This window comes from Oncorhynchus masou, chromosome 24 (genome assembly GCF_036934945.1).
Source record: "Oncorhynchus masou masou isolate Uvic2021 chromosome 24, UVic_Omas_1.1, whole genome shotgun sequence".
Lineage (NCBI taxonomy): Eukaryota > Metazoa > Chordata > Actinopteri > Salmoniformes > Salmonidae > Oncorhynchus > Oncorhynchus masou.
The window spans coordinates 18,458,833-18,484,475 of NC_088235.1; the positions used below are offsets into that span (position 1 = coordinate 18,458,833).

Consider the following 25,643-nt stretch of genomic DNA (forward strand, 5'->3'; position numbering starts at 1 on the left):
ATTAGGACCGATGGGCTGGGTAATGTGACCATAAGGATAACTGGGTAATGTAACCAGTAGGATCACTTGGTAATGTGACCATTAGGACCACTGGGCTGGGTAATGTGACCAGTAGGACCACTGGGTTGGCTAATGTGACCATTAGGACCGCAGGGCTGGGTAATATGACCATTAGGACCCCTGGTTAATGTGACGATAAGGACCACCGGGCTGGTTAATGTGACCATTAGGACCACTGGGCTGGGTAATGTGACCAGTAGGACCACTGGGCTGGTTAATGTGACCAGAAGGACCACTGGGCTGGGTAATGTGACCATTAGGACCACTGGAATGTGCAATGTGACCATCAGGACTGCTGGGCTGGATAATGTGACCATTAAGACTGCTGGGTAATGTGACCATTAGGACCGCTGGGTAATGTGACCAGTAGGATCGCTGGGTAATGTGACCAGTAGGATCACTGGGTAATGTGACCAGTAGGACCACTGGAATATGCAATGTGACCATCAGGACTGCTGGGCTGGATAACGTGACCATTAGGACTGCTGGGTAATGTGACCATTAGGACCGCTGGGTAATGTGACCATTAGGACCGCTGGGTAATGTGACCAGTAGGATCGCTGGGTAATGTGACCAGTAGGATCACTGGGTAATGTGACCAGTAGGACCACTGGAATATGCAATGTGACCATCAGGACTGCTGGGCTGGATAATGTGACCATTAGGACTGCTGGGTAATGTGACCACAGGACAACTGAGTTGGGTAATGTGACCACTAGAACCACTGGGCTGGGTAATGTGACCATTAGGACCACTGGGCTGGGTAATGTGACCATCAGGACCGCTGGGCTGGGTAATGTGACCATTAGGACCGCTGGGCTGGGTAATGTGACCATTAGGACCATTGGGCTGGGTAATGTGAGCATTAGGACCACTGGGCTGGGTAATGTGACCATTAGGACCACTGGAATATGCAGTGTGACCATCAGGACTGCTGGGCTGGGTAATGTGACCATAAGGATAACTGGGTAATGTGACCAGTAGGATCGCTTGGTAATGTGACCATTAGGACCACTGGGCTGGGTAATGTGACCAGTAGGACCACTGGGTTGGCTAATGTGACCATTAGGACCGCAGGGCTGTTAATATGACCATTAGGACCCCTGGTTAATGTGACCCACCGGGCTGGTTAATGTGACCATTAGGACCACTGGGCTGGGTAATGTGACCAGTAGGACCACTGGGCTGGTTAATGTGACCAGAAGGACCACTGGGCTGGGTAATGTGACCATTAGGACCGCTGGGTAATGTGACCAGTAGGATCGCTTGGTAATGTGACCATTAGGATCGCTTGGTAATGTGACCATTAGGACCACTGGGCTGGGTAATGTGACCAGTAGGACCACTGGGTTGGCTAATGTGACCATTAGGACCGCAGGGCTGTTAATATGACCATTAGGACCCCTGGTTAATGTGACGATTAGGACCACCGGGCTGGTTAATGTGACCATTAGGACCACTGGGCTGGGTAATGTGACCAGTAGGACCACTGGGCTGGTTAATGTGACCAGAAGGACCACTGGGCTGGGTAATGTGACCATTAGGACCGCTGGGTAATGTGACCAGTAGGATCGCTTGGTAATGTGACCATTAGGATCGCTGGGTAATGTGACCAGTAGGATCACTTGGTAACTTGACCATTAGGACCACTGGGCTGGGTAATGTGACCAGTACGACCGCTGTGTTAGGTAATGTGACCATTAGGACCACTGGGCTGGGAAATGTGCCCATTAGGACCGCTGGGCTGGGAAATGTGAACATTAGGACTGCTGGGGTGAGTAATGTGACCAAAGGACCAGTGAGACTGATCACAGAGTGAAACAGGCCGGTCCAAGACAAACACGCCTGCTTTCCCACAAGGCTTTGCAAACATATAGCTTACAGTGGCCCTTTGCATCCAGAAGGATGCTATCCAGTTTCAGACCTCTGGAGAGACAGACGGCCAAAGTAAATGCAGGACGCGATGGACCAGGAGTAGGAGGCTTAGGAGGAAGAAGAGGAGGAGGAGTAGTAGGAGGAGGAGGAGAAGGAGGAGGAGGAAGAGGATCAGGAGGAGGAGGCTTAGGAAGAGGAGGAGGAGGAAGAGGAGGAAAATGAGGACTAGGAGGAGGATGAGCAGGAGTAGGATGAAAAGGAGGAGAAGGAAGAGGAGGAGGATGACAAGGACTAGGCGGATGACTAGGAGTGGGAGGAAGAAGAGGAGGAGGAGTAGACGAAGGATTAGGAGGAAAAGGAGGAGGAGGCTTAGGAGGAGGAAGAAGATCAGGAGGACGAGGCTTGGGAGGAGGAGGATTAGGAGGAGGAAGCGGAGATGAAGTAGGAGTGGGATTAGGAAGAAGAGGAGGAGGAGGAGGAGGAGGAAGATGAGGAGGAGGAGGAAGAGAAGGAGGAGTAGAAGGAGAATTAGGAGGAATAAGAAGAGGAGAAGAATGACAAGGAGGAGAAATAATAGGAGGAGGAGGAGGAGGAAGAGGAGAAGAATGACAAGGAGGATTAGGAAGAAGAGGATGAGGAGGAGGAAGAGGAGAAGGAGGACGAAGAGAAGGACAAGGAGGAAAAGGAGGAGGAGGAGGAGGATGACAAGGAGTAGGAGGAGGAAGAGGAGGAGGAGGAAAAGTAGGCGGAGGAGGATGACAAGAAGGAGGAAGAGGAGGAGGAGTAGGAGGATGATTAGGAGAAGGAGGAGGAGACTTAGGAGGAGGAGGAAGAGGATCAGGAGGAGGAGGTTTAGGAGGAAAAGGAGGCGGAGGAGGATGACAAGGAGGAGGAGGATGATGAGGAGGAGGAGGAGGAAAAGGAAGAGGTGAAGAATGACAAGGAGGAGGAGGATGACAAGGAGGGGGAGGAGGAGGAAAGGGAGGTGTAGGAGACAATAAGGTGTCAGAACAGATGAAGCAGAGAAATGAGAGGAAGAGATATGAAGAAAATAAAAAGAGGTGGAGAAGGGGAAAAAGAGGAGAGTAAAGAGGGATAGTTATAGATACAGGCAGATTAGAACAGGTAGGTATTCTGTAGGTCACTGACCGCTTTCAGGATGGAGACTGCCTCCTTGCTTAGCCACACTGGGTAGAGGACATCATCGTGGAGAATGGACTCAAACAGGTCATCCTCATTGTCGGCCTCAAAGGGGGGCTGGCCAGCCATCATCTCGTACATAAGCACCCCCAGAGCCCACCAGTCCACAGAGGGGCCATATTCTAGCTCCTGTAGGATCTAAAACACATAGGGGGACAGGAAACAATGTAACACCATCTCATACACAAGCTTCTGTAGGATCTAAAACATACATGGGGACAGGAAACACTGTAACACCATCTAAAACACAATATACTGTAGGATCTAAAGCACACAGGGGGACAGGAAACACTGTAACACCATCTACACTACGACAGGATCAATATGGTAGTAAAGGGGAACATAATATTATTAGGGGTGATATAGTGAGAGAATGAGTGGAAGAAATGAGTACATGAGTTTAATTGATGGATTATGTGAGTGAGTGGGTGATAGTGAGTGAGTGGATTTTATTTTTAAGACAAATATTATATTTATTTTAAAATTTAAAACATGGGTGGATGAAAGAGGGAGGGAGAGGAGAGGGTATAGAAAGAGTACAGTACATGATAATAATACAATACTGTCAGACTGTCTCAGATAAAAGGGTGGGTGGGTACTGTGAGACTGTCCCAGATGAATGGGTGGTTGAGTACTGTCAGACTGTCCCAGATCAATGGGTGGTTGAGCACTGTCAGACTGTCCCAGATGAATGGGTGGTTAGGTACTGTCAAACTGTCACAGATTAATGGGTGGTTAGGTACTGTCAGACTGTCCCAGATGAATGGTTTGTTGAGTACTGTCAGACTGTCCCAGATTAATGGATGGATGAGTACTGTCAGACTGTCCCAGATAAATGTGTGTTTGAGTACTGTCAGACTGTCCCAGATGAATGTGTGGTTGAGTACTGTCAGAATGTCCCAGATAAATGGGTGGTTGAGTACTGTCAGACTGTCCCAGATTAATGGGTGGTTGAGTACTGTCAGACTGTCCCAGATAAATGGGTGGTTGAGTACTGTCAGGCTGTCCCAGATTAATGGATGGTTGAGTACTCTCAGACTTTACCGGATTAATGGGTGGTTGAGTAATGTAGGACTGTCCCAGATGAATGGGTGATTGAGTACTGTCCCAGATGCATGGGTGGTTGAGTACTATCAGACTGTTCCAGATAAGTGTGGGTTACCTCCGGAGCGATGTAGTCTGGGGTCCCACAGAAGGTGGTGGTGGTGACTCCATTGAGGATCCCCTCCTTACACATGCCAAAGTCAGCCAGTTTACAGTGGCCTTGTGCATCCAGCAGAATGTTATCCAGTTTCAGATCTCTGGAGAGACAGAGACAAAGAGACAACATGAGGGCCTAGGGGTAAGAGGGAAGCAGTTACAGAGGTCAGAGGGAGAGGAGAGAGAGAATGATCATGAGGAGAGACAGAAAGAGAGAGAAGATAGAGAGAGGAGGGAGAGAGAGACAGAAAGAGAGAGATGGAGAGAGAGACAGAAAGAGAGAGGAGATGGAGAGAGAAGGAGGGAGAGAGACAGAAAGAGAGAGGAAATACAGAGAGGAGGGGAGAGAGATAAAGAAAGCGGAGATAGAGAGAGGAGGGAGAGAGAGAGATCTACATAAAGAATGTGGTTGACATGACATTCTATACTAGAAGAGAGAAAGAGAAAGGAAGCACAGTAGAATGATCCCACATTTCGTTCAGACCAATACAAGCATAGAAATGGACACATTTACAGTGATGTATATAAAGCATCTATCAACATGAATATAATATAGATCACAGGTAAGATAAGTAATCACTGTGACATCAATATATTGGGTAAAGAGTAAGAGAAAGTCTATTGAAAAGGACATGGAAACTCAGTGCTTTTACTCAGCGAACAGACACAATGCCAAATATAATCTCAGTGTGTCATGTTCTGACCTTAGTTCCTTTATTATGTCTTTGTTTTAGTTTGGTCAGGGCGTGAGTTGGGGTGGGTAGTCTATGTTTTTTTTCTATGTTGTGGTTTTGTGTTTGGCCTGGTATGGTTCTCAATCAGAGGCAGGTGTCGTTTGTTGTCTTTGATTGAGAATCATACTTAGGTAGCCTTTTCCCACCTGTGTTATGTGGGTGATTATTTCCTGTTTAGTGTTTTTTCCATTCACCTTACGGGACTGTTTGTTTGTCGTTTATTGTTTTGTTCAGTGTTCAATTACTTTATTAAAAATATGAACACTTACCACGCTGTGCTTTGGTCCTCACCTTACTCCACCACTGTTTGATCGTTACACAGTGTTCTTACTCAGTGAACAGACACAATGCCAAATATTCTCTCAGTGTTCTTACTCAGTGAACAGACACAATGCCAAATATTCTCTCAGTGTTCTTACTCAGTGAACAGACACAATGCTAAATATTCTCTCAGTGTTCTTACTCAGTGAACAGAAACCATGCCAAATATTCTCTCAGTGTTCTTACTCAGTGAACAGAAACAATGCCAAATATTCTCTCAGTGTTCTTACTCAGTGAACAGAAACAATGCCAAATATTCTCTCAGTGTTCTTACTCAGTGAACAGAAACAATGGCATAGGACTTTCCCAGTATGGAGGCCAAGAGCACTGTGATGAGCTATCGGAACTACGGAGGCTACTGTTGACATACACATACAGTATACACACACGCACACACACACACACACGCACACACACACACACACACACACACACACACACACACACTGTTCCATAGACACACAGTCGTGTGTCTCTTCATCGCTCCTCGCCTTTATCACAGGGAGCAAGCGAGGGATGGAGGGTGCTGTTGGACATGGTGGGAGGGGAGGAACAGAAGGGAAGATAAGAGGTATCTGATGAAAGATGGCAGGGAGAAGCATGAAACCTGTCGGGTCAGGATTTGATGGTTGATTGCTAAAAATATGTCAACATCTTTTCAGATGCCATTCAGCCCAAGGTGTTTTCATGAAAACAGCCTCCCGAAATGAGAGGGTGTGTGTGTGTGTTGGGGGGTTATTTGTGTGTGCACGCCTGTGCGTGCGAATTTGGCTGTTATACAACTGTTCTGTTTTAGAGGCCTACAGAAGGCATATCCACAATATCCAATGTCCCATGGGAGTGACATGTGGTAGGTTTAGTTGGGTTCCTTCATTCCCATAAAACGTTGATTTTGTACAGGTAATATCGCTATAGACTTTCCTGCCGAGTTGCTATATATGAACATGGCATCTCAACTATGGCCTGATGCTATAACATCTGGTATCTACTGCACATTGCAAGAATTTCAAAACGTGTTTGGTACTAAGCATGCAAAGAATACTTGGATGAACTCCCTCCATAGGGGTGAACAGGTGGATAATCCTCTCGCTCTTTCTCTCCCTCTCTCTCTCTATTCCTCTCTTTCTCTCTCCTTACTAGATGAGACTAAACTACGTTGTAAAATCCTTTAAAAAAATGATGTTTCTGCAAGATACTGTACTGTACTCTGCACCCACTGATTCCTAATGTCTAGTGGACATGGTGTTCAATTGACATTTTAGTACAAAGGCATGTATAGCTTTAAGGTGAAGCTAACCATTGAAACTTTTTCAATGTATTTTAGTTGGGGTTCATTTATCTGCATCAAGAAAGATATATACAACCCAATGACGATGATCAATGATTTGATTGCACAGCACTGTGCATCAGTGGCCTCTCCATGTGTAGCAGCAGGTGCTCAAGAGCGCTAATGGAATGATATTTGAAGAAGTTTATTGAGTATACCCTGTGACGGTTATACTTCGATAACCTCGGTGTTGCAGCTTTAACTGGATTTGTTGTTGTCATTGTTGAATAATATAATATATAATATGCCATGTTGCAGACTATTTTATCTAAAGCGACTTACAGTAGTTTGTTTATACATTTTCAGATGGGTGGCCTTAGTGGTAATCAAACCCACAATCCTGATGTTGCAAGTGCCATGCTCTACCAACTGAGTGAAACTGGCTTAATGTTTTGCGCGTAGAAGCAGTCATGCTACCATGTTGATAGTTTTCTCAACGTTCTGGCTCTTGGATCTCTCTTTAATTCCTTGCACAACCCATTTTTCCCTAGAGGGAAGGCCTTTGGGACAGAGTATGGTAGTAGGCGCCAGGTTTCTGTCAAGAACTGCAATGCTGCTGGGTTTTTCCCACTCAACAGTTTCCTGTGTATGAAGAATGGTCCACCACCCAAAGGACATCCAGCCAACTTGACACAACTGTGGGAAGCATTGGGGTCAACATGGGCCAGCATACATGTGGAATGCTTTCGACACCTTGTATAGTCCATGCCCAGATTAATTGAGACTGTTCTGAGGGCAAAAAAATAACTCAATATTAGGAAGGTGTTCTTTAAATTTTGTACACTCAGTGTATAATTTTAGGTAAAAAAAAAATTGGGATGGTAAAATGTTTTCAATTTAAGTATCTAGAAAATAAAATAATGGAGCAAAGTTATTCTTTGGCTAACTTTCCACCGCTGCTTACAAAAATGACAAGGGAAACACTGTAATGATGAATTAAAACATGAATGAGACAAATGAAGTAGAATACAAGCTGACATTAAAACTACAACAAGAAACTTGGGTTCAAGAACGCTTCAAACAAACAACTGAGATTATTGCTTGCAAAACTGATCAAAACTGATATTAAGAGAGGAAGACAGAATTTTATCATAGTAGTATACCACAGGTTGCTTGTGGAACCTTAATTGTGTTTGGCACCCATCCATTCACTCCATTCCATCAATTATTGTGTGCTGTACTCCCATCAACAGCCTCCTGTGTATATGATAAATAAACATGAGTTACTATCACCACTGTCAGGACCTTTCCTCAGGATGTTGGCAACATTGAAAATATGTCATATCGTCCAATTATTCTTTGATGATACATTTGCCTCTTTTTCTCAGCTGCAGGAAAAGTTCAATCTCCCCAATCCCACCTTTTCCGCTATCTCCAGACTAGAAACTTTGTCAGAGCTAACACACCTGGATTTCCCCATATCCCTGGGAATACAGCCATAGAGAGCATCTTGGAGTTGAACAAGCTTCCTAGGGGCGCAACTTCAGATGTATATGCAATCATTCATGACTTACAGAACCCTTCTTTGGTGCCTTTAAAGACTCTGTGGGAAAAGGATTTGGGGGAGGAACTTGGGGAAGACACCTGGGAATCTGTGCTGCACAGGGTGCATTCGTCCTCTTTAGGCACTAGACACAGCCTCATTCAATTCAAGGTGGTTCACCGTATCCACTGGTCGGGGGCCAAACTTGGAAGAATATTCTCTGATTTTGATCCTACCTGTGTCAGATGTAAAGTGGAACCAGCCACACTGTTGCATATGTTTTGGGGCTGTCATAAACTGTCCGGTTTCTGGGAATTAATATTTAAATGTTTCTCTGATATATATGACACTGTTATAGATCCGTCTCCCCTTACAGCCCTGTTTGGATTACAGCCCATGGGTACCCCCTTATCAAGAATCCAGTCGGACACTGTTGCTTATACAACTCTTTTAGCTAGACGGCTAATACTACAGAACTGGAAGATGGCAGCTCCCCCGTCTTATAGATATTGGGTGAGAGATGTGTTGTGCTCTCTGAAACTAGAAACAATTCAATTAAATTCACGTGGGAACCCCAAACTGTTTAATGAGGCTTGGGCTCCATTCCGGTCTTACTTTAAACAGTCCATCCTGTGATGGCATTCTAATTAAAACTAAAATAAGTCTGTATTTGACCCCCCTGTGACTTAAGAGTTGGAGGAGCTTCTCTCTGTGTTTTTGCTGGGGGGCATTAAGGTCCATGTGCTTATTGATTGTGACCCGCGGATGCCTTGTTCATCTTGCCCGGCAGAGACTGAAGTGTGAGCTTGTTTTTCCCAGTTATTTTTACATTTTGTTCACGCCTACATGAATAATCATTCTATTTGTTTTATTTTAAAGCATTGTAAACTTTATTTTTGGTCCAGTGGATGGTCGGTCTGTGGCCATGACAGTCTGTGAGTGGTTGCATTTCTCCACCCTTATCCCTTGACTGTTTACAGGAACAATGGTGAGGTGTTTGCTCTGTCCCTGTACTATAGATTGCCCTTTAACCTTTGTAGCCTTCTGCCTGGTGTGTTTAACTTGTCTAAAGTATGGTATCGTTAAAGCCATTTTTTTATTTGTATTTATTTGTATTTTTTTTTCTAGTTGAGTATATTATTTATAATGCTTTGTGTTGTCTTGTCTGTGTGTGTGTGTAAAGCTTAATAAACAGTTAAAAAAATATATATATATATGTTATATCACACACACGCTCGCATACATCGAAAAAAGGTTGTATCCTCCACACACGCGCACACACGCGCACACACACATACAGCAATCACGCTCAATTGAGAGCATTTCCTGTGTTTTGAGTTAATCTTGTGGAGTGATTTTTCCATTACGTACTCAGTAACCCTAAGTGCTCTGACAGCTAACATCCCTCCCTCTGCTTCAAATGAGCTCCCCATTTCAAAGACACAAACACACATGCACACACACACACACACACACACACACACACACACACACACACACACACACACACACACACACACACACACACACACTCCCACACACACACACACACACACACACACTCCCACACACACACACACACACACACACACACACACACACACACACACACACACACACACACACACACACACACACACACACACACACACACACACACACACACACACACTATAATGATCTATTAGGAACCATGTACCAGCCCATGATCAATAGTGAATAAGTCAATTTTCAAGAAGTTCTAAAATGGCGCCGGAGGGAATGGCAGCCATTTTACAGGCTCCTGACTGGTATTTTGTGTATTTTTAGAAAAGAGCTTCTAAGCGTCAGAAAAGCTATCACTAAACTCGATTTGGGCAATCACTTCTTCTTCAATGAGCCGAAGGTGAAAGACAAATTGATTATCCCGGACCAGGCCCTATTGCCCAACACTTGAAGAAGACCCTGATGAGCCATGGTGTCTCTCAGTTCTATCGACGAATATACAATCGCTGGAGTCTAACTGGACAAGCTCCATTCGAGACTATCCTACAGTATCAACAGGATATTAAAAACTGTAATACACTATGCTTCTCAGAGTCATGGCTGAGTCCGGTAAGCTGTCTATTTACTACCACAAACCAATGTTGGCACTTAGACAGCACAGCACTTAGACAGCACTTAGACAGCCATAAGCACATGATAAAATCCTCATCCAGAGGTGGTGCTCCTACTGGCCAGTGATTTTAATGCAGCAAAAATGAAATCCGTTTTACCTCATTTCCACAAGCATGTCACCGGCTTCATTAAGAAGTGCATCAATGACATTGTCCCCACAGTGACCATACGTACAAATCCCAACCAGAAGATTACTGGAAACATCTGTACAGAACCAGAGGGTAGAGCTGCTACTTTTAAGGAGCAAGACACTGATCCGGAAGCTTATAAGAAATCCGGCTACGCCTTCCAACGAACCATCAAACAGGCAAAGCGTCAATACAGGACTAAGATCGAATCCTACTACACTGGCTCTAATGCTCGTCGGAGAGCTGCCCAGCTGCCTAGCTCAGCCGAGAGCTGCCCAGTGATGCGGGATTACCAGATGAGCTAAATGTCTTCTATGCTCGCGTCGAGGCAAGCGAAACTGAACCATGCATAAGAGCACCAGTTGTTCTGAAGGACTGTATGATCAAACTCTCTCTCTCTCCGTATGAGTAAGACCTTTAAACAGGTTAAAACAATTATTTCATTTATATTTCACCTTTAGTTAACCAGGTAGGTCAGTTGAGAACAAGTTCTCATTTACAACTGACCTGACCAAGATAAAGCAAAGCAGTAGGACAAAAAAACAACAACACAGAGTTACACATGGGATAAACAAACATACAGTCAATAACACAATAGAAAAATCTATATACAGTGTGTGAAAATGTAGTAAGATTAGGGAGGTAAGGCAAGAAATAGGCCATAGTGGCGAAATGATTACAATTTAGCATTTACACTGGAGTGATAGATGTGCAGATGATGAAGTGCATGTAGGGATACTGGGATGCAAAAGAGCAAAAATAAATAACAATATGGGGATGAGGTATTTGGGTGGGCTATTTACAGGTGAGCTGGGTACAGGTGCAGTGATCGGTAAGCAGCTCAGACTGCTGCTCAGTGATTTATACAATTCGTTCCAGTCATTGGCAGCAGAGAACTGGAAGGAAAGGCAGCCAAAGGAGGAGTTGGCTTTGGGGAGGACCAGTGAAATATACATGCTGGAGTGCGTGCCATGGGCGGGTGTTGCTATGGTGACCAGTGAGCTGAGATATGGCGGGGCTTTATCTAGCAAATACTTATAGATGACCTGGAGCCAGTGGGTTTGGCGACGAATATGAAGCGAGGGCCAGGGAATGAGAGCATCTAGTGGTGGGTAATATATGGGGCTTTGGTGACAAAACGGATGGCACTGTGATAGACTACATCCAATTTGCTGAATAGAGTGTTGGAGGCTATTTTAGAAATGACATCGCTGAAGTCAAGGATTGTGTCAGGACCCAGTTTCGAACCTGGGTCTCTGGAGTGAGAAACAGTCACTTAACCAACTGAGCCACGAATAGACAGCAGAACCCAGAAGATGAGGCAGACACAGCAGTACTTAAGACGGTGTATTTAATAAAGAAAAAATCCTAAAATGCAAAAAATGGCAAATCCAAAAGGTGGTAGGAAAAACACAAAAAGACCTCAAAAAGAAACTCACCAAAAAATAAACAAAAACAAAAAACAGAATACCACAAGAACTTCACCCGGAATTGACAAGAGCACACAGAACACTAGGGCAGGGTGCTAACATACAAACACAGAGCACAGAACTGAGGGAAACAAAGGGTTTAAATACAATCAGGGGAAACGAGACACAGGTGCAAATAATAATGGGGATCAAGGGAAAAACATAGGGACAAAAAGCACAATGGGGACATCTACTGACCAAAACCCCGAACAACCCTGGCCAAATCCTGACAGATTGGTAGGATAGTCAGTTTTACGAGGGTATGTTTGGCAGCGTGAGTGAGGCTTTTCTTCTAAATAAGATGCAATTCTAGATTTAATTTTGGATTGGAGATGCTTAATATGAGTCTGCAAGGAGAGTTTACAGTCTAACCAGACACCTAGGTATTTGTAGTTGTCCACATATTATAAGTCAGAACCATACAGAGTAGTGATGCTAGTCGGGCAGGCAGATATGGGCAGAGATCGGTTGAAGCATGCATTTAGTTTTACTAGCATTTAAGAGCAATTGGAGGCCACGGAAGGAGTGTTGTATAGCTTGCCAGGAGGTTTGTTAAGTGTCCAAAGAATGGCCAGAAGTATACAGAATGGTGTCGTCTGCGTAGAGGTGGATCAGAGAAACACCTGCCACATGAGCAACCACGTTGATATGTACAGAGAAAAGAGTCGGCTCGAGAATTTAACCCTGTGGCTCACCCATAGAGACTGCCAGAGGTCCAGACAACAGGCCCTCCAATTTGACACACTGAACTCTATCTCAGAATTAGGTGAACCAGGCGAGGCAGTCATTTGAGAAACCAAGGCTGTTGAGTCTGCAGATAAGAATGCGGTGATTGACAGAGAGTCGAAAGCCTTGGCCAAGTCGATGAAGACGACTGCACAGTACTGTCTTTTATTGATGGCGGTTATGATATCGTTTAGGACCTTGAGCGTGGCTGAGATGCACCCATGACCAGCTCGGAAACCAGATTGCATAGAGGATAAGGTACGGATGGATTCGAAATGGTTTCGGTGATTTGGTGATCTGTTTTCGAAGACATTAGAAAGGCAGGGCAAGATAGATATATGTCTGCAACAGTTTGGGTCAAGAGTGCCACCCCTTTTGAAGATGGGGATGACCACAGCAGATTTCCAAACTTTAGGGATCTCAGACGATACACTAGAGAGGTTGAACAGGCTAGTAATATGGGTTGCAACAATTGCGGCGGATAATTTTAGAAAGACAGGGACCAGATAGTCTAGCCCAGCTGATTTGTAGGGGTCCAGATTTTTCAGCTCTTTCAGAACATCAGCTATCTCGATTTGGGTGAAGGAGAAGCAGGGGGGGGCAAGTTTCTGCAGGGGGTGCAGAGCTGTTGGCCGGGGTAGGTGTAGCCAGGTGGAAAGCATGGCCAGCCGTAGAAAAATGCTTATTGAAATGATCGATTATCGTAGATTTATCAGTGGTGACAGTGTTTCCTAGCCTCAGTGCAGTGGGCAGCTGGGAGGAGGTGCTCTTATTCTCCATGGACTTTACAGTGTCCCAAAACTTTTGGAATTTGTGATACAGGATGCAAATTTCTTTTTGAAAAATCTAGCCTTTGCTTTCCTAACTGACTGTGTATATTGGTTCCTAACTTCCCTGAAAATGTCTATTTGTTGCTAATGCAGTACACCACAGGACAGTCAAGTCTGGAGTGAACAAAGGGCTATATCTGTTCTTAGTTCAACATTTTTGAATGGGGTTTGCTTATTTAAGATGGTGAGGAAAGCACCTTTAAAGAATAACCAGGCATCCTCTACTGACGAGATGAGGTCAATATCCTTTCAGGATACCCGGGCCAGGTTGATTAGAAAAGCCTGCTTGCTGAAGTGTTTTAGGGAGCGTTTGACAGTGATGATGGGTAGTCGTTTGACCGCGGACCCATTACGGATGCAGGCAATGAGGCTGAGATCCTGGTTGAAGACAACAGAGGTGTATTTAGAGGACAGGCTGGTCAGGATGATATCTATGAGGGTGCCCGTGTTTACTTATTTAGGGTTGTACCAGGTAGGTTCATTGATCATTTGTGTGAGATTGAGGGCATCTAGCTTAGATTGTAGGACGGCCGGGGTGTTTAGCATATCCCAGTTTAGGTCACCTAACAGTACGAACCCTGAAGATAAATGGGGGGCAATCAATTCACATATGGTGTCCAGGGCACAGCTGGGGGGTGAGGTGGGTCTATAACAAGCGGCAACAGTGAGGGATTTTTAAAAGTAGAAGCTCAAACCGTTTGGGCACAGACCTGGATAGCATGAAAGAACTCTGCAGACTATCTCTGCATTAGATTGCAACTTCGCCCTCTTTGGTAGTTCTATCTTGGCGGAAAATGTTGTAGTTGGGGATGGAAATGTTTGAATTTTTGGTGGCCTTCCTAAGCCAGGATTTAGACACGGCTAGGACATCTGAGTTGGCGGAGTGTGCTAAAGCAGTGAATGAAACAATCTTAGGGTGTAGGCTTCTGATGCATGAAACCACAGCTTTTACGGTTACAGAAGTCAACAAATGAGAGCGCCTGGGGAATAGGTGTAATGCTGGGGGCTGCAGGGCCTGGATTAACCTCTACATCACCAGAGGAACAGAGGAGGAGTTTGATAATGGTACAGCTAAAGGCTATAAGAATTGGTCGTCTAATGCTTTGGGAACAGAAAATAAAAGGAGCAAATTTCTAGGCGTGGTAGAATATATTCAGCGCATAATGTACAGACAAGAGTACGGTAGGATGTGAGTACAGTGGAGGTAAACCTGGGCGTGACAATGAGAGAGGTTTCGTCTCTGGAGGCACCAGTTAAGCCAGGTAAGGTCTCTGCATGTGTGTGGGGTGGGAAAAAAGAGCTATCTATGGCATGTTAAGCGGGACTGAGGGCTCTACAGTGAAATAAAACAATAAGAACTAGCCGAGACAGCAGTAGACAAGGCATATTGACATTAGAGAGAGGCATAAAGCAGCAATAGGTGAGTCAGGGAGCCGTTCGGTAGTCACTACTACGCTAGGCGAGCAGGAGACATGGCATTCAGAAAGATAGCGGGCCGGGGATAATAAGATGGGTCTTCAGCCTGTTGTGACCGCATTGGGAGATTACAAAGGCAGACCAGTCGTGATGGATCGGAGGTGCTCCGTGTCGACAAAAAGGGTCCAGGCTAATTGGCAATAGAAGTATTGTAGCCCTAGAATTAGCTGGTATATGGGCCTAGCTCGAGGATAGCTCAAGGATAACTGGTGCTTGCTTCAGGACAGAGGCATTAGCTAACAGTAACCACTCGGTAGCAGCTAGCTAGTTGCGATGATCCGGTATAATGATCCAGAGCATCAGGAATCCGGTGATGTAGTAGAGAGAAGCAATCCGATGTGCTCTGGGTTGATACCGCGCTGTGCAGACTGTCAGGTGTTGTCCGAGCTAAAGGTGAAGACCGCTAGCCGTGGCTAACAAAGACTAGTAGCTAGTTAGCTGGCTAGCTCCTGATGGAAGTTCCAGTAATAAGGAATAAAAATAGCAGATCCGCACCACATTGGGTGAAGCGGGTTTCAGGAAAGTACATTTAGTTTGTAGATAGAAAGTGAGATTTAAATATATATGAAAAAATGTGCTATTTACACGGGATAAGACACAGGATAAGACAAAGACAAACATGTCCGACTGCTACGCCATCTTGGAAACTAAAAAAAACATTCATAAGGCCGCAGGGCCAGATGACCAAATGACCACTGACCAAATTTTCATCCTCTCTCTGACCCAGTCTGTAATACCTACATATTTCAAGCAAACCAGCATAAGTCCCTGTGCCAAAGAATGCCAAGATGACCTGTCTAAATGACTGCTGCCCAGTAGCACTCACTTCTGTAACCATGAAATGCTTTGAAAATGCAGGTTATGGCAGGTTATCCTGATTGACTTGTCACTTTTATCCCTACCCACATGTACATGCAGTATTACCTCAATTACCTCATATCCCTGCACATTGACTCAGTACTGGTACTCCTTGAATATAGCCTTGTTATTGTTGTTTTTGTGTTACTATTTCCTTTTTTATTTAGCAAATATTTGTCTTCCTTTTTAACTGCATTGTTGGGAATGGGCTCCTAAGTAAGCATTTCACTGTAAAGTCTACACCTGTTGAATTCAGTGCATGTGACCAATAAAACGTAATTTGATTTGTAAAAGAGACATTGTGAGAAAAGCTTTGAACACAGTCGACACGACTCTGCCGTGCCCTGATTGTATTACTGCTGATGAATCTGGAAACGTGCATGTACACCCTGGCCCATACTGTTGCTAGTCCCAATTCTGACTTGTGCTCTCATATCTGCTTCACTGATTTCTGCTCTCGTAATAGCCTGGTTTTTCTGCATGCTAACACTAGAAGCTTATTACCTAAAATGTATCAATTGAAAGTGTAGGTTCACACTTCCAATCCAGATGTGTTGGTCATTACTGAGGTAGGACACCAAACACCCAGAAAAGGCTACTCTCCTCGATGTTATCCTCACAAATAATCCTAATAGGTATTAGTCTGGTGTTTTCTGTAATGACCTTAGTGATCACTGTTTACCAGCCTGTTTTTGTCACAGATGCTTGCCATATAGCATTAATGAGCAAACCTTCATTCATGAACTGGCCTCTGTAAAATGGAATAGAATCAGCTTGATCCCCTCTGTCGAAGACGCTTGGACCTAACTTTTTGATATTTTCAATGGTATTGTTCACAAACATGCTCCCATAAAGAAAATGAGAATTAAAAACAGGTTCAGCCCCTGGTTCAACCGTGATCATGCAGAGTTACGCCACCTCAAGAATTGCATTTGGCGAAAGGCTTGGCACACGCATACTCAGGCTGACTGGCTATCGTTCAGGCAAATGAGAAATAAGTACACTCAGGCTATCCGGAAGGCCAAAGTTAGTTACTTTAAGGAGCAGTTCTTTCTCTGTGGGTCTAACACCAAGAAGTTCTGGAAAACAGTTAAAGACCTGGAGAATAAACCCTCCTCCTCACAGCTGCCCATGTCCCTTAATGTTGATGATGTGTTTGTTACTGACAAGAAGCACATGGATGTGCTCTTTAATCACCCCTTCATTAAGTCAAGATTCTTATTTGACTCAGCCATGCCTCCTTGCCCATCCAACATTTCCTCATCTCCCAAACATTCTAATGCAACTATCCCTGATGCTTCTCCCTATTTTTCCCCTGCCCCGCTACAAATTTCTCCATCCAGGCAGTCACTGAGTCCAAAGTACTAAAGGAGCTCCTTAAACTTGACCCCAAAAAACATCTGGGTCAGATGTTGTAGACCCTTTCTTCTTTAAAACCTCTTACATCTATGGGGGCGCTATTTCATTATTGGATAAAAAAACGTGCCCGTTTTAAGTGCAATATTTTGTCACAAAAAGATGCTCGACTATGCATATAATTGACACCTTTGGAAAGAGAACACTCTGACGTTTACAAAACTGCAAAGATATTGTCTGTGAGTGCCCCAGAACTGATGCTACAGGCGAAACCAAGATGAAACTTCAAACAGGAAATGAGCAGGATTTTTGAGGCTCTGTTTTTCATTGTCTCCTTATATGGCTGTGAATGCGCAAGGAATGAGCCTGCCCGATCTATCGTTTCCCCAAGGTGTCTGCAGCATTGTGACGTATTTGTAGGCATATCATTGGAAGATTGACCATAAGAGACTACATTTGCCAGGTGTCCGCCCGGTGTCCTCCGTCGAAATTGGTGTGTCATCTTCAGCTGCACGTCTTTTTCCAAGCGATTCAGTGGAGAAAGTAGACATCCACGAACGATATATCAATGAAGAGATATGTGAAAAACACCTTGAGGATTGATTCTAAACAGCGTTTGCCGTGTTTCAGTCGATATTATGGAGTTAATTCGGAAAACAGTTCGCCGTTTTGATGACTGAATATTCTGGGTTTTTTGGTACCCAAACGTGATGTACAAAACGGAGCGATTTCTCCTACACAAAGAATCTTTCAGGAAAAACTGAACATTTGCTATGTAACTGAGAGTCTCCTCATTGAAAACATCCGAAGTTCTTCAAAGGTAAATGATTTTATTTGAATCCTTTTCTGGTTTTTGTGCAAATGTTGCCCGCTAAATGCTACGCTAAATGCTACGCTAGCTATCAATACTCTTACACAAATGCTTGTTTTGCTATGGTTCAAAAGCATATTTTGAAAATCTGAGATGACAGTGTTGTTAAGAAAAGGCTAAGCTTGAGAGCTAGCACATTTGCGATTTTCATAAATAGTTAACGTTATGTTATGCTAATGAGCTTGAGGCTATAACTGGATACAGGTTTTTTTCATAGCCAAACGTGAACAAAACGGAGCGATTTGTCCTATACAAATAATATTTTTTGAAAAACTGAACATTTGCTATCTTACTGAGAGTCTCCTCATTGAAAACATCTGAAATTCTTCAAAGGTAAATGATTTTATTTGAATGATTTTCTTGTTTTTGTGAAAATGTTGCTAGCTGAATTCTAGGCTTATAGCTATGCTAGCTATCAATACTCTTACACAAATGCTTGTTTAGCTATGGTTGAAAGCATATTTTGAAAATCTGAGATGACAGTGTTGTTAACAAAAGTCTAAGCTTGAGAGCAAATATATTTATTTAATTTCATTTGCGATTTTCATGAATAGTTAACGTTGCGTTATGCTAATGAGCTTGAGGCTATAAATAGGATCCCGGATCCGGGATTGCTCGACGCAAGAAGTTAAGGTTGCTGACCCTATCATTGCCAAGCCTATCTCCCACATTTTTAACCTTTATCTCCTTTCTGGGGAGGTTCCCATTGCTTGGAAGGCAGCCACGGTTCGTCCTTTATTTAAAGGGGAGATCAAGCTGATCCTAACTGTTATAGACCTATTTCTATTTTGCTCTGTTTATCAAAAGTGTTTGAAAAACTTGTCAATAATCAACTGACTGGCTTTCTTGATGTCTATAGTATTCTCTCGGGCATGCAATCTGGTTACCGCTCAGGTTATGGATGTGTCACTGCAACCTTAAAGGTCCTTAATGATGTCACCATTGCCCTTGATTCTAAGTAATGTGTAGTTATTTTTATTGACTTGGCCAAAGCTTTTGATATGGTAGACCATTCCATTCTGTTTGTGGAGTTCAGGAAACAGCAGAGGGAACACCCCCCTATCCACATTGATGGAACAGTAGTGGGGAGGGTAGTAAGTTTTAAGTTCCTCGGCATACACATCACAGAATAACTGAATTGGTCCACTCACACAGACAGCATCGTGAAGAAGGTGCAGCAGCGCCTCTTAAACCTCAGGAGGCTGAAGAAATTCAGCTTGTCACCAAAAGCACTCACAAACTTCTACAGATGCACAATCGAGAGCATCCTGGCGGGCTGTATCACCGCCTGGTACAGAAACTGCTCCGCCCACAACCGTAAGGCTCTCCAGAGGGTAGTGAGGTCTGCACAATGCATCACCGGGGGCAAACTACCTGCCCTCCAGGACACCTACACCACCCGATGTTACAGGAAGGCCATAAAGATCATCAAGGACAACACCCACCCGAGCCACTGCCTGTTCACCCCGCTATCATCCAGAAGGCGAGGTCAGTACAGGTGCATCAAAGCTGGGACCGAGAGACTGAAAAACAGCTTCTATCTCAAGGCCATCAGACTGTTAAACAGCAACCACTAACATTGAGTGGCTGCTGCCAACACACTGACTCAACTCCAGCCACTTTAATAATGGGAATTGATGGGAAATTATGTAAAATATATCACTAGCCACTTTAAACAATGCTACCTAATATAATGTTTACATACCCTACATTATTCATATCATATGTATACATACATACTGTACTCTATATCATCTACTGCATCCTTATGTAATACATGTATCACTAGCCACTTTAACTATGCCACTTTGTTTACATACTCATCTCATATGTATATACTGTACTCGATACCATCTACTGTATCTTGCCTATGCTGCTCTGCACCATCACTCATTCATATATATTTATGTACATATTCTTTATCCCCTTACACTGTGTATAAGAAATTAGTTTTGGAATTGTTAGTTAGATTACTTGTTGGTTATTACTGCATTGTCGGAACTAGAAGCACAAGCATTTCGCTACACTCGCATTAACATCTGCTAACCATGTGTATGTGACAAATAAAATTTGAATTGATTTGATCTGATTTCTTGTGGGCCGGATAATGAGAATTGGTGTCTCTGAGGGGTTTTAGTGTAAGGGAGTGCGTAACTGGCGGCAGGGAAGTCAGGCGCAGGAGAGCAAAACTGGGTAATCAACGGAGCAGTTTTATTCATAAAACCACTGGACAAACAACAAACAAACAAATGGATACAAAACCCGTCGCGCACCAGAGAAAACGCGCACATGCACTTACAATAAACAATTCCGCACAAAGACATGGGAGGAACAGAGGGTAAATAAACAACATGTAATGAGGGAATTGAGACCAGGTGTATGGGAAGACAAGACAAAACAAAAGGAAAATGAAAAGTGGATTGATGATGGCTAGAAGACCTGCAACGCCGAATGCCGCCCGAACAAGAAGAGGAATCGACTTCGGCGAAGTCGTGACACTTTGGGCTGGTTGGCTAATTACCTCTCTCAAAGGGTGCAGTGTATAAAGTCAGAAAATCTGCTGTCTCAGCCACTGCCTGTCACCAAGGAAGTACCCCAAGGCTTGATCCTAGGCCCAACACTCTTAATTTACATCAACAACATAGCTCAGGCAGTAGGAAGCTCTCTCATCCCTTTATATGCAGATGATGCAGTCTTATACTCAGCTAGCCCCTCCCCGAATGTTGTGTTAAATGATTTAAAACAAATCTTTCTTAGTGTCCAACAGGCTTTCTCTACCCTTACGCTTGTACAGAACACCTCCACCTCCAAAACAAAGGTCATGTGGTTTGGTAAGAAGAATGCACCTCTTCCCACAGGTGTTATTACTACCTCTGAGGGTTTAGAACTTGAGCTAGTCACATTCTGTTAAAGGTCCCCAAAGCACACGTCCCTGGGTCGCTCCTCTTTTCAGTTTACTGTAGCTAGCGACTGGAACGAGCTGCAACAAACACTCAAGCTGGACAGTTTTATCTCTATCTCTTCATTTAAAGACTCAATCTTTAAATCAATCACTCTTACTGACAATTGTGGCTGCTTCGCGTGATGTATTGTTGTCTCGACCTTCTTGGCCTTTGTGCTGTTGTCTGTGCCCAACAATGTTTGTACCATGTTTTGTGCTGCTACCATGTTGTGTTGCTACCATGTTGTGTTGCTACCATGTTGTTGTCATGTGGTGTTGCTACCATGCTGTGTTGTCATGTGTTGCTGCCATGCTATGTTGTTGTCTTAGGTCTCTTAGGTCTTTATGTAGTGTTGTGGTGTCTCTCTTGTCATGATGTGTGTTTGACCTATATATATTTTCTTTAACCCAGCTCCTGTCCCCGCAGCAGGCCTTTTTGTCACGTTCTGACCTTAGATTTTTTGTTATGTCTTTGTTTTAGGTTGGTCAGGGCGTGAGTTGTGGTGGGTTGTCTATGTTCGTTTTTCTATGTTGTGGTTTTGTGTTTGGCCTGGTATGGTTCTCAATCAGAGGCAGGTGACGTTAGTTGTCTCTGATTGAGAATCATACTTAGGTAGCCTTTTACCACCTGTGTTTTGTGGGTGATTATTTCCTGTTTAGTGTTTTTTCCATTCACCTTACGGGACTGTTTGTTTGTCGTTTATTGTTTTGTTCAGTGTTCAGTTACTTTATTAAAAATATGAACACTTACCACGCTGCGCATTGGTCCTCCTCTTCTTCCACCTACGACGAACGTTACACAAATACATTCCGAAGCTAACACACACAGATAATCAATGGAGGCCATAGACAGAATGTGGGCTATTTTCCTTTAGATACTCTAACTATTGGAGTTGGTAGAAAAATGACAATCTTGTTTTCAGAAAATCTCCCATTGACATAGCAATGGACATAGGGTGGGTGAAGGAGAGGGAGAAAGAGAGAAAGATGAAGAGGGATAGAAATCTGGTAGAAATTAGAAGAATCTGAGGAGGTATCTGAATAAAGAAAGGTCACAGAGAGGTCAAAAGGACACAGAGGTCATGGAGAAGAGGAATACGGGGATTACTGTAGTATCATATCTGGTGTAGCTTTAAATGCCTCTTTATTTCACATGTCACACTTGGGTGGAATGTTTGTATGTATGCACAGCATGTTTATATTTAGGTTCATAAGTTAAAAGGTATATGAGTGTGCATGTGAACTGAGCATGTACACAGTATGTGGGTGTATACCTGCCTTTGTGGTGCATGTGAGTATGATTGTGTGTGTATTGTGCCGTGCTCTGTTGTGAATGCCGCCCATAGGGTCTCCAGTCTCAGGTGAGCTTGTGCAGAGCAAGGAGGATGGACAGAAAGCCTGGTGATAGACTCCTCTATACATAAAATACCTCCCTCCCTATCTACAGTGGCTTACAGCCTCCCTCCCCTCCCTACCCCTCTCTTCCTCTCCCTACCCTTCCTCTCTTCTCCTCTCCTCTCTTCATCGACAGTAGCTTACAGCCTCCTTCCCCTCCCCTCTCCTCTCTTCCCCTCCCTACACTTCCCATCTCCTCACTCCTCTCCTCTCATCTCCCTATCTACAGTGACATACATGCCTCTACCAGTTAACTGCAAGCCAGTCCAGACTTGTCCCACAACACTAACAGATCAAACTGCTACTGTCTCTAACAAAACCTAGCCACTGTTTTATTTTCTCTCCCAGAGGTGTGTGTGTGTGTGTGTGTGGGGGGGGGGGGGGGGGGGGTCATGTACCGACTGCACAGAGTGTTCCAGAAAGGGTTGTCTGTATTCTTGGTTGGTGTGTTCAACAGGTCACAGAGAGGCAAGGCTGAGTCAACTCAGGTGAAGTATGTGACACTTCGTTAAACACGTTAGACCTCACATGCAGACATGCCTGCATCACATCCTGGTTCTCACTGATTTCATTGATTTTCCCAGTCCAAACAAAGCGAAATACACTGACAGAATACAATAGCCTTACCTGGAAATCAGAAAGCTATTTCAACATCGTCAAGGGCTCACAAGAACTACTCTATGGAAGTAACAGACTAAGGGCCCACTTCCAGAGCTCTACAGCGGATGAACAACTACATTACTGCCATTTACTTTGTGCATCGCTGAGTTGACCTTTAAAGCTACAACATGCTCCCTGTGATTATTAATAAACCCTAAAATAAAGAGTCATTCAGACCATACATCTAATCAAAAAGGCCCTAAGGAGGCTCGCTATGGCTATATGCACGGTTAAAATCATGCAGCTAGAACTTTGATTAGGAACAAGCTAGAGTCTGACCCGCTTTCCTGTCCCGAACACAAGCTCACTGCTCAGTCCAGTCTAACACAGAGAGAGACAGAGAGGGGGAGGGAGAAAGAGAGAATGAGAACAAGAGTGAGTGAGAGAAAGGAAGAGCGAGAGAGCGGTGGAGAAAGAGTGTGTGAAAGGAAGAGAGAGAAAGAGAGGGAGTGTGTGTGTGAGAGAGTGAGAGAGAGAGAGAGAGAGAGAGGGAGAAATGGAGAGAGAAAGATAACCTACAGTACATAGCCAGAAATTCATTCCATTCTATTAACCATTATTCTTTTGATTTAAGCCAACACAATTCCCACTGTTTGATCACTTCCTGCTTCCTAGCCTGCTTCCTACTTAGCAGACTGCCTGGAGGTGACACAACAACATTCATCTACCCGGTAACCAAGGGGTCAGAATAGCTTTGAGTGTACAGTATCAGCTACCTCATGAAGCCAATACTAAATAATACCTACCCGCACTGCACATTCAGTGTATGGAGACTGATTTATAGCATTGTTTGTCGGTTGGCCTGATGTTATGCAGGTCATTCACTCTAAGAGGACACTAAATCATAACTCCTGGAGCTGCAGACTAAACAGAAGACTGTATCTCTTATTGTCTGAATCAGAGAGGGACACTGACCAATACCTAGGTCAAATAACATTTGTGAATGAGAGTATGGAACATTAAATATGTATTTTAGAGGGAGTGAGTGAGTTAGTGGGTGAATGAGTGAAAAAAACACAGAAAGGCTTGCATATTGAATACGCTCCCAATTGACCAGCTTAAGTAACAACGATTCAATCCAACATGGCTCCTCGTGATTGATCACATGCTTGTTTGGTACAAACTCCATCACAGACAGAGTGTGTCACAGCTAGTTCCTTACTGGACCAAGGTCCCGAGACACAGTACATGCCTGTGCAGTATAGGCTAGCTTAGATTATAAAAGAACATCAGATTGACCCAGGAAGTGTTGACCTTATTTCCATCGGAGCCTAGCTGTTTCCTTTAGCTCTCAGAGTGACTAAGTTCAGGAAGAGAGGCGTAGACCAAGCATTCATTCACCAAATGGGACTTTTCCTGTTAGGTCAGGTTGGTTGAGGAAAACAGAGAGAAAATGGACTGGGTGGGTTTCAGACTCCCAACTCCAACCACAGGTTGGTCCTCAGGTCAAGAGGTGCACTTAGAAGACTGCGAAGACGGCAGAGGAACTCCAGAAAACCATGTACTTTAGGAGGCAGATTTTTTAAAGCTGGGCCTACGTGTTGCAGACTGATAGCTACCAGAAAGGGAGATAGATGTACTTTCCGTGGGGACAACATAGTTGTGTAGCCCAGAGAGAGTCAGGATTTGTGTGTGGTAAACAACAGTGAGATGAGAGGATAAACGGAGCGCCAGAAACAGAATAAATCAACCCTAGCTGTAAACAACCTGGCATAAACACAGCCTGCAGGGCCCCGTTACTGGGCAGAACAACACGCAACACACACCTGTAACAACTTAGACCCAGTTCAGTTCGCTTTGGACTACCTAATAACTAGGTCAGTATGTATCAAGCATCTCAGAGGAGTGCTGATTTAGGATCAGTTTTATCTGATACTTTGAGATGTTGGGTACATATGGCCCCTGATCCCAAAGTTAGCGTGACACCGAAATCTGGACTGTACATCAAATACTGTTTTATTATGAAAAACACATACATTTGGATTGAATGATTTGTTACAATGATGTTATGATTTGCCACAAAGAAGCATTCTGACAGTTTGTCTGTTTTGCTATTGGCTGACAATGATTCTGTGACTGGCAGTGGTAGAAAATAGTTAGTTTGGCCTCCCAGGTGGCACAGAGGTCAAAGGCACTGCATCGCAGTGCAAGCTGTAACACCAGAGACGCTGGGTTTGAGCCCAGGCTCTGTCGCAGCCGGCCGCGACCGGGAAGCACATGGGGCGGTGCACAATTGGCCAAGCGTCGTCCGGGTTAGTGAGGGGTTGGCCGGCAGGGATATCCTTGTCTCAATTAATATACAGTGACGCCATTAAGTTTAATTTGAGTTTCACTGGGTTGATTATGTGATATAATATAATTGGTATGTTGAAATAACCGGATAGCTTTATGATATAGTGTCTGTTATTATTAGCCTGACCACAGATCAGTCTGTTCTGCTTGGATAGCTTTATGATATATTGTCTGAAATTATTAGCCTGGCTCCAGATCAGTCTGTCCTACTTGGATAGCTTTAGGATGTACTGTCTGTTATTATTAGTTTGGCTCCAGATCAGTCTGTTCTGTTTCAATAGCTT

General features: G+C 44.0%; 1 protein-coding gene across 2 annotated transcripts in view; it reads right to left on the reverse strand.

Moving 5' to 3' along the window:
* Positions 1-25,643, reverse strand: part of LOC135511879 (protein kinase C epsilon type) — a 282,479-nt gene that overhangs the window by 6,523 nt on the left and 250,313 nt on the right. For both annotated transcript variants that reach the window (XM_064933385.1, XM_064933383.1), the window contains 2 exons: positions 4,298-4,436; positions 3,085-3,273 (listed from right to left, as the gene is read on the reverse strand). In XM_064933385.1, coding sequence (XP_064789457.1) covers positions 3,085-3,273; positions 4,298-4,436 — 328 coding nt within the window. The remainder of the gene's footprint in view (positions 1-3,084; positions 3,274-4,297; positions 4,437-25,643) is intronic.